The 10,735-nt window shown below is 45.5% G+C and overlaps 1 protein-coding gene across 1 annotated transcript in view; it reads right to left on the reverse strand.

Annotated features, from left to right (window-relative positions):
• The window catches only part of LOC135385774 (uncharacterized), a 47,315-nt gene extending 38,705 nt beyond the window's left edge, over positions 1–8,610 (reverse strand). The window contains exon 1 of the mRNA XM_064615287.1: positions 8,391–8,610. Within this exon, the coding sequence (XP_064471357.1) occupies positions 8,391–8,601 (211 nt within the window). The 5' untranslated portion in view covers positions 8,602–8,610. The remainder of the gene's footprint in view (positions 1–8,390) is intronic.
• Between the last annotated feature and the right edge of the window lie 2,125 nt (positions 8,611–10,735).

Genomic DNA, 10,735 nt, shown 5'->3' on the forward strand with positions numbered 1-10,735 from the left:
AACTTACAGATAAAAATGGCTTCTGTGGCTGCACGTAGAGAAACAGATACTCATTGAACGATGCGACAGCACCAGAGGACACGTGTTTCGCCGTGTTTGCGGCTCGTCGGCCCTGGGTAGCTGCGCATCGTTCGGGATTGGCAAACACGTGTCCTCTGGTGCTGTCGCATCGTTCAATGAGTATCTGTTTCTCTACGTGCAGCCACAGAAGCCATTTTTATCTGTAAGTTTGAATTTCAAACACGTCTAGCATCATTTACTTATTTTTTTAATGGCCTTCCCCCTTTTTATAATTCACTGGCTTGCACTGTGGCATTGAGGAGTGCTCAGTCACCCTCCCAGGTGTATATCGCTCGCTGAGTGACCCCTGGTTTGCCAATCCCGAACGATGCGCAGCTACCCAGGGCCGACGAGCCGCAAACACGGCGAAACACGTGTCCTCTGGTGCTGTCGCATCGTTCAATGAGTATCTGTTTCTCTACGTGCAGCCACAGAAGCCATTTTTATCTGTAAGTTTGAATTTCAAACACGTCTAGCATCATTTACTTATTTTTTTAATGGCTTTCCCCCTCTTTATAATTCACTGGCTTGCACTGTGGCATTGAGGAGTGCTCAGTCACCCTCCCAGGTGTATATCGCTCGCTGAGTGACCCCTGGTTTGCCAATCCCGAACGATGCGCAGCTACCCAGGGCCGACGAGCCGCAAACACGGCGAAACACGTGTCCTCTGGTGCTGTCGCATCGTTCAATGAGTATCTGTTTCTCTACGTGCAGCCACAGAAGCCATTTTTATCTGTAAGTTTGAATTTCAAACACGTCTAGCATCATTTACTTATTTTTTTAATGGCTTTCCCCCTCTTTATAATTCACTGGCTTGCACTGTGGCATTGAGGAGTGCTCAGTCACCCTCCCAGGTGTATATCGCTCGCTCAGTGACCCCTGGTTTGCCAATCCCGAACGATGCGCAGCTACCCAGGGCCGACGAGCCGCAAACACGGCGAAACACGTGTCCTCTGGTGCTGTCGCATCGTTCAATGAGTATCTATATATATATATATATAAGCAGGAAAAATCAGAAGACGACAAAGAGCTTACAGGAAAACACAAAGGGGAGTTTATTAACACATATGGGGATAGGGGACGACGTTTCGGCAGTCAGCGCTGCCTTCGACGGGACTGGGGTTTGGTGACAAGAACAAGCTTTATATATGGGAGAGGGTTATGTACAAGGGAAAGAGAGCAGCGCATGCGCTTTTGTCATGACTAACACAGGTTGGTGACTAAGTGAAAGGGGAATGGCCGGGTCTGTGCAGCAGGACCTTGAGGAAATACCAGTGAGCCTGAAAAAGAGACAAAAGAGCGTATGTATTGTGCTCGATTAGGAATGCAGGTTGCGAATAGTAGAAAGGATTCCTGGATCTTGCCTGGATCCTTTCTACTATTCGCAACCTGCATTCCTAATCCAGCACAATACATACGCTCTTTTGTCTCTTTTTCAGGCTCACTGGTATTTCCTCAAGGTCCTGCTGCACAGACCCGGCCATTCCCCTTTCACTTAGTCACCAACCTGTGTTAGTCATGACAAAAGCGCATGCGCTGCTCTCTTTCCCTTGTACATAACCCTCTCCCATATATAAAGCTTGTTCTTGTCACCAAACCCCAGTCCCGTCGAAGGCAGCGCTGACTGCCGAAACGTCGTCCCCTATCCCCATATGTGTTAATAAACTCCCCTTTGTGTTTTCCTGTAAGCTCTTTGTCGTCTTCTGATTTTTCCTGCTTATTTCATTCTGGTGGTCAACCGCCCTCCTAAGCTTCTAATCTATATATATATAGATATATATGAATGTATAACTGAGTACAGATGGACGCGAAAACAAATAGACTACAAGTAATGAAGAGACTTGGGAGGCCGTATAAGGGTTAAAAACACTTGCTACTTTTATTACATTAATAATTAAGGGGGCGCTAGGAATAGATTTACAGTTAGGGGTCGACGTTTCGGCAGTCAGCGCTGCCTTCAACAGAACTAAACTTGGAAATAGGTGACAAGGGCTTATATACAAGGGAAAGGGGGAAAATGGGGGGGGGGACAGTGCACGTGGAGCGGAGTTGGTGATGTTGCAGGAGCGTTGTTGCTAATGGTCCATTGAGCACTTGCAGGAGCGTTGGCTGTCTTCCAGGAGAGTACTCCTTGGTCGTCTGATAAACCTGAAAAGATAAGAGAGATACGGCAGAAAGAACGAAAGAGGGTCGGGGGACTTGGTCTAGGAGCTAAGGCTGCGAACTGTAGACAATACGCCGGGGTCTTCGTTTATCGTGGACTGGAATTTGTGGATTAGGAATGATTCACGCTGTTGCCTGCTACGGTCTGAGGGGAAACCAGATTGTAAGATGTACACGTGGATGTCCTTGAATGAGTGGCCGGTTTGATTGAAATGACGCGACACAGGGAGATTTGGTTTCTTTGTACTATCGGACCTGTGATTATTAAAACGAATTCGGAATGATGTTGTAGTTTGGCCGATATATTGTGCTTTGCATGCGTTGCATTCCAATAGATATACTACGTTGGATGAGTTGCAGTCAGAAGTAGTTTTGATTTTTACTTGGAAGTTGCTGTTTGTGCTTTGTACCCTGTCTGCAGTCTGCATTACAATACAAATTTGGCATCTTCGTCCGTTGCATGGGTGGCAGCCTTCGGTTGTAGGAGGTGGCTTATTGACTTTTGCGTTGACTAAGTGGTCTTGAAGATTTCTTGCACGACGATATGCTATGCGTGGCGGTTCTGGGAATATTTCTCCAAGGCGCTGCGACTGTGTTAAAATTGGGTGATGACGTTTCAGTATGTTTTTAAGGTTAGGGATCGCGCCATTGAAGGTGACTGTAAGATTAACCCGCTTGGGGCGTTCGGGGCGTGTTGAGTTTTTTAGAAGTTCACTGCGATTAGTACGGCGGGCTCTACATATCGCGTCCTTCACGAGATCCTGGGGGAAGTTTCGGCTGGTCAGCCGAACCCTAACGCGATTCCTAAGCGCGATCCCTAACCTTAAAAACATACTGAAACGTCATCACCCAATTTTAACACAGTCGCAGCGCCTTGGAGAAATATTCCCAGAACCGCCACGCATAGCATATCGTCGTGCAAGAAATCTTCAAGACCACTTAGTCAACGCAAAAGTCAATAAGCCACCTCCTACAACCGAAGGCTGCCACCCATGCAACGGACGAAGATGCCAAATTTGTATTGTAATGCAGACTGCAGACAGGGTACAAAGCACAAACAGCAACTTCCAAGTAAAAATCAAAACTACTTCTGACTGCAACTCATCCAACGTAGTATATCTATTGGAATGCAACGCATGCAAAGCACAATATATCGGCCAAACTACAACATCATTCCGAATTCGTTTTAATAATCACAGGTCCGATATTACAAAGAAACCAAATCTCCCTGTGTCGCGTCATTTCAATCAAACCGGCCACTCATTCAAGGACATCCACGTGTACATCTTACAATCTGGTTTCCCCTCAGACCGTAGCAGGCAACAGCGTGAATCATTCTTAATCCACAAATTCCAGTCCACGATAAACGAAGACCCCGGCGTATTGTCTACAGTTCGCAGCCTTAGCTCCTAGACCAAGTCCCCCGACCCTCTTTCGTTCTTTCTGCCGTATCTCTCTTATCTTTTCAGGTTTATCAGACGACCAAGGAGTACTCTCCTGGAAGACAGCCAACGCTCCTGCAAGTGCTCAATGGACCATTAGCAACAACGCTCCTGCAACATCACCAACTCCGCTCCACGTGCACTGTTCCCCTCTCATTTTCCCCCTTTCCCTTGTATATAAGCCCTTGTCACCTATTTCCAAGTTTAGTTCTGTTGAAGGCAGCGCTGACTGCCGAAACGTCGACCCCTAACTGTAAATCTATTCCTAGCGCCCCCTTAATTATTAATGTAATAAAAGTAGCAAGTGTTTTTAACCCTTATACGGCCTCCCAAGTCTCTTCATTACTTGTAGTCTATATATATATATATATATATAGCATCAATACGTCTTACATCAACGTTTATACAGAATGTATAAACTTGACGAAGTGGACTGTGAAGAGGTGATGAACATTACCATATCGGTCTCAAACAGACGTTCCCGGATGCGATAGACCCTTTAAATGCAACTATTTTATACATGCTGATGACGGTTGGTGTCTGCATGCTGTGCCCGTTGCAGTCAAAAGAGCCACGACTCCAAAGAGCATAGAGAGCATCAATTCTGCATCCCCTCTCTTACTCTATAGGTCATGCCCGAAATGGAAATATAAAAAAGGAGTCGTACACATCAAAGTGACGCGAACGTCAGCTATCTTAGTCAAAGAAAAATGCATCTCCTTTTATATTCCAAAAGTCCTTTGCAGCGATCCTTAAAAAAAAAGGAAAAAATACTCTCTTGCTCAACACAGACAGAGTGTAGCTTATCCCTGACCATGTCACACGCTGTCAACAATCAATTGCTCTAAGGTTAATCGCCTATATGTACCGCCACTAAGTAAGCGTGCAAAGAGCATTAATAAGCATGTTGGCGTAGACTGACTCCGGGATAATATTATTATTTATTCATTTTTTGTCGCTCATATACCCACAGTGTAACATACGTAATGTGTGAAAATAACAGGACCGCGTTCGGCAACCTGTATAAGCTTATTTAATTCTATCTCGCCAGAAATGCTTCACCTGAGGCACAACACCATTAAAGCAAAATCGGCGGTACGTTTGGGGTGCAATGAATGCCTATAGCGATATCTCATTGTGTTTCCAATATATTTTCATATCCGTTTTCCAAAATACACTACGCTTTGTTTTTCTGCTCCGAACAATACAGCTGCAAAACCCAGTTTTAAATATGCAATCAACTCGCTCACGCTAGTTTTGCAACTGATTGTTGGACGGAAACTAGCGTCGTAGCCAATATTATGCAGTGTATTATACATACTTGTGTGTGTTTCGCAAACGTGCGCTAAAAAGTTAGAAAATCCACCAGAATAACCCAAATCATATTCTTAACTATTCAATTGCGCTTAACTTATGAAAGTTAGTGAAATTGAAGAAGATCGTCGCACCAATCTGCCTGATTAACTAAAAGGAATGACAAGAAGCAATTCTGCTTTATCGTTATCTCACTTTTTTTGTCTCTGTGTTCCGCGTCTTCCATATTATGGGAAGTAGCGGTAGCGGAGAAAGTCCATCGCTACCCGTATTAGTAGCGGAAATACTTTTTCCGTGACCAATTTAAAATATAGCGCGATCGCTACTCCGCCACTGGAAAAAGTAGCGAATACGGTGCGGCGCTACTATGTAGTATAGCGCCACTACATACAACTCTGCTTTACAGAGAGAAGCTACCTCAAGGCGCCCACTGTGCTGAGGTTCTCTCTGTCATGCACACACACGTCACATGTCCACATCATGAAACCCACCGTCGGCGTCATTGCAGAGCGTTTTATACGCATATTTTACCTCTTGAGTGAACCCTATTTGCTTGGTGATGATGATATTTGATTTGGTGATGATACTTTAATTTATTGAGAGACATCGGGATTGCCAACCTTTTGTAGTTATAGAGTAATGTTTACATACATTCACGTCCTCCTGGGGTTTACTTTTAACTAGTCAAACCCTCACTACTGTTTTGGCGCATTATGATCCCAGTTGCCTGTACGCCATAAAAACTCGAATCATAATCATCATCATGTTCCTCAAATTTCATATTCCCCAGTTTACCACACACGTTTTCCATTTGTGTGCAACTAACAACAAAACGATATGATCAAGGAGAAGGGCGCATGACTAGAGTTATGTATTTAGGCAGACGTGCAGTCCCTTGTTGACCGCCTAACATTCCCTTTCCATTTATCATGTATCAGTAGATACAAGTGCTTATTATTTTCACACGGCTACCTCGAACCGCCTACCTGCTTTTCACCGCGTCTTTGTTCTGCATACACTACTTCAGCATTGTGCCCTGTTTCTAACGTAAATCCGCGAACTCCACGTCGTCGACATCGCAAACCAAGTGGGGAGACCGGAATAAGCGAGCAGGAAACAAAAAGTTTGAAATTTTAGCTTAAAATAAAGTAAGAGAGTCATTAGGACCTGTGCAGGCCCATTTAATCAGGAACCATGTTCGCTGTCGCAATTACGCCGATTTTAATGGCGGAGTTCCCTCTAATGATGGTGTAACGGCACCTCGCCTAAACTTTGCATATCTCGCCGAAAAAAGAAAAAAACTTTGCAAGCAGTGTTTGTTATCGTCAACTACTCCTGTGCTTATTTCCGGCGAATTAGAGCCCGTATGCTTATCTCTACGTGCCTCTGGTTGTTTAACATTGGCCTCAAACTGTGTCAAACTACACCGTGCTTGTGAAAGGTCTGCAATCTGTGACAAGAAGAGTGACTATGCACGAAAAATAAGCATTCCTAGTATATCTGGATGTCTGCTGCACTACTACATATGTTTCCGTAATATCATAAATAAACCCCCATTCCAGATATCAGACTGAACTACAACACACGATTATTGCCCTGCTTGAAACACAGAAGAAGACTATTCTCGGGAAATACCTATTAACCATATTCTTCTTGAATCGCCCACCTCATCATCATCCAATGTATGTATGTGTGTTCTTTCTTTAACCAACTATTCAACCTATTATCACTTGAAATGCAAATTGCACAGATTGAGAAGTTACCCGCCAAAAAGAACTCGTTACAAGTTAAGTTACCGTGTGCAAAATGTAACTAAGTTAATAACGAAGTTCTTCAGCATGAAATCTAACTCGCAGTTACTGAGTTACTTTAAAAAAAAGAACGAGTTACTTCCAAGTTACTTCGGACACAAAATAGCATTACGCAGCTGCAGCGCGCTAGAGCAGTTGAGTTAGACCTTGAGTTGCCTGCGGAGGAGTGCAAAACGCTTAGATCGTTTTCCTTTATGCCCAACAATAGACCTCTCCCTGTTTGTAAACAAATGACGTCATAGTGTTCGACAGCGCCAAAATTTGGTAGAATTGAACTACGCTCGAAGCTAGAGGTGAACAAGGTCGCGCCCGAAAGCCACGGTCTTGAGGGGATTACGACATGGTCCCTTAAAGGGACGCGACCCTCGGTCCTACTTTTCTTTCAATGGGAGACAGCGAACAAGTGCCCGTTCGTGGAACCCAGCCGTCCTTCCGATTTGTTTCAGGTTCAGTCTGTCTACAAATGTCATGATGACGTTTCTCTGGTAGAGGTCTATTCGAACGCTTTGCATCTTACCTCCTGTGGGCGCACAATGGTTCAGCTTAATTTCAATGGCAGCGGTTCTTACTTCCTGAATAAAATACTGTTATTGATTGAATATCACGTTTTATGGCAAAAAAATGCCATGAAGGAACCGGAGAGAGAGCAAGAAAATATGTGGACGTGAGTGAAAAGCGAGTTAAAAGTAACTCGGAACTTAACTTAAAGGGACTATCGCATCCGGGAACGTATGTATGATACCGATAGGGTAATGTTCCTCATCGCTTCAGAGTCAACTTTGCCAAATTTCTCTTCCGAAAACAGCTTACATATTAAGTAAACGAGTTTTAAAGGTCCGCATTCCATCTGCAGCCAACAGGATGATGACGTAAGCCAGGCGCACGAATGGGAGCGCAGCGCTGGCGATTGTCTCCGAGATCGTCTGCTTGGCGTTCGCATCGCACTATACTAAGTGAAAAGTTCTCGGTAAATACGGGGGCTGACTTTCGCTTACCAGTGTGAGTGCAGACGTAACCATGTTACGTGAAACACGGCGTTACGCTCCTGGCTGTACGAACACGTTCAACGTTAACCAGAAACAACATTCTGCGAGCCGGTAACAGAGAAGACGCCGTCCCCATTCCGCCTCGCCCGCCCGCCTGTCGGTCGGTTGCCAAGGCTACCAAGGTCCCTCCGGCCGTTCCGTGATTGGTATTCTCCATGTCAAAGGGCACGCAGTGATTGGCCTCGTCCGTGTGACGTTTCCAGAAAGGGAATCCAGGAATGCGTCGTCTGCTCTTGCCAAGTTTTATATCAAACTACACAGGAACGACGCTGCCAATTCGCGTCGGGTTTTCAGCGTTATTATCAGTGATGAACGCGGAGTAAAAAGGCACTACATTTCCGGAATCGACCGGGACGGATGCGATAGTCCCTTTAAGTTACTTTGGCAAAGTTACCTGAAAAAGGAACGAGTTCCTCTGAAAGTTACCACGGCGCAAAAGTACCGAGTTAAGTTACAAGTTACAAAAAAAAAGGAACCTAATTATAATAACGGGTTATTGGTAACGAGTTACCTCGAACTCTGGCAAATTGCAAGTCAGTGACATATCCACTTACTAGCCACTCCACGACACACGGGACAACATCCACTGTCGTCCAAGAATCCTTCGGTGCATTTCTGGACGGGCAAACACTTAATCCTATTGCATAGTTTCTTCGTAAACAACACATCTACGATTTCAGTTACGCCTGTGTCCTGTCCCTGTAGCACAGCTAAGGTAAAGAAATGGATCAATACAACACACGGATACACGCGGAGAGCAATCATCACTACAAAGCGTTCGCTCACAAGCAGGTCTGTGAGCTGCGTAATTTTACTGCACCGTGACGTTTAAGATAAGATAAAGCAGAATGTGTCAAGACCGACCTCTGCCTGCATAGCTGCCGTGCCGCGAGGGATTACGGATATCAGACGTAGCCACGATACGTTGACATTCGTTCCGAAAGCCAGTGAACTCCAGTCGTTCGAATTTTCATGGCGATTCCTACCAGTGTAGAACGGGAGAAAATCTAGCGAACAGGTGGAGGAAATGTAAAAGAAAGAGCCTTTCAGGACGAGAGCCGCCGGTATCGGTATTTCGAACAGAGACCTCTTCTTCTGTCCTTTACCTTTTCGATGTTTTCTTCACACTTTTTATGATTTTCTACGGTGTTTTCACAACGTGGAGACAACGATGCCACGTTGCGATCGAGTGTGACGTCTCTCATGACTAGAATACGTACAGCCGGTGTCGGACTTCACCGTAACGCGCGAACACGTGACTCACGCAGACGCCAGCGCCGCGGAACGTTATGTTGAACGTGCACATGTTGATTATGAGTTTATGACTTGATTGAATGTTGACATGTTGTTTATGTTGATGAATGTTCAACTGCTGCAATTTCATGCGTTACGGATTGGGCTCTAAGTTGCTGTGTATGCCACAGACACGCATCAATACGACCCAAAGTTTCGCTGACCACATCACTGTTGCCCGTTCATGGCTGTCTGTGGTATGGAGGCGTGATTGGTCAAACACAAACATTTTTTCGTATCAGGAACACATGTGTCTGAACAGCGGGTCGTACGACAACCGCCTCCGTAGTCCGCAATGGATTCGTCCCGTAACCGCAACGGAGAGAAATTGCGGTGTGAACCAGGCGCGCCTCGGTTCCAGACTGCGCCCGAGACATATAGATCTGGGACTGGGTAAAGGTATACCCATATACATCGACTTACGACAGCAACTTGGAATGCTCGGTTGGGTTGTTTTCGCATCTACAATCACTCTCTGCTTTGCACTCACGCTCATCATCGGCTGTGTTGCATGCGCGCCGAGAACCTTGTCTCAAACCCAGCAGCAAACGCTGAGCGGAGCGGGCGTCAGCGCGTGCCACGCGTGGTGAGTTGCTGTGAAGTCTGACGGCGGCTGTACATTGTTTCATGTGGTATAGAAATTCACAAAATAATGCCTCACAGTTCTATGGAAAGCGTACTAAGGAGCAGTGAAATAACATTTAGCATTGCTCAAAATCCTGCTATTTCATCGGGCTATCGGGCTTAACCATGCAAAAAAAAATTCCTTGAACAGTGTCTTATCACTGCGCAACAAGAACTTTATTGGGAGATGATGATTGGGGAGTTTCATCGCCAGAGGCGATACTCTACCCCATTGCTGGTGGTGATGCCGGTGGTGCGGGTGGTGGTAGACTGCGCAATCTAGTTTGCAAGAACGCCCTGAACATCCACCATGTGTTGAGCGGTGTGAGCGTGACCTTGGATCCGCATCCTAAACAGCCCGGTATGCAGAGTCGTAGAAGAAAGCAGCCGTGAGTTCACATTTCCCACTGAAAATTCGTCCCTACGGTAAAGGAGCACAGCCTGACGAACCCCCATCCGTTCCTTTTACGTCACGGAGCAGAGGCCTCGGAAGTCCTTCACGGCATGGGGGGCGAGCCCTAACCCAACCCAACCCAACCTAACCTATGATTTCGTTTGCAAATGGTCATTATTGCTGCATAAGTTAAAAAATCGTACCAACGATTCGTCAGTACGATTTTTTAAATTATCTACATGAATAGTTGGAACAAAACAGGCAAGAATATGTCGAGGGCGTGACTTCTCGTATAGCGCTGCTCACGTCCAGGTCTTCTTGATGATGCCAGTGTTAAGGCGCCAAAAGTCTCAATTCTCTCCTTCACGCAACAATCGCTGGGTCCCGCGTCTGTCAGTTCTAGAAACTAGAAGAAGAAACTAGGGGGGCGAGGATATATTTATTAGACGAAAGGGGGGGAAAACGGGGGAAAGGTCAGCCAAACGGGAAGTCGGCTTGCTATTCAACAAGGAAAGCAAATAAATGAAAGAAGAATAAGATAAATTAGGAAATAAAGGATAAACTAACAAACGGTGAAAGAAGGATGAG

The sequence above is a fragment of the Ornithodoros turicata genome, chromosome 2 (assembly GCF_037126465.1).
Source record: "Ornithodoros turicata isolate Travis chromosome 2, ASM3712646v1, whole genome shotgun sequence".
In the NCBI taxonomy this organism is placed as follows: Eukaryota; Metazoa; Arthropoda; class Arachnida; order Ixodida; family Argasidae; genus Ornithodoros; species Ornithodoros turicata.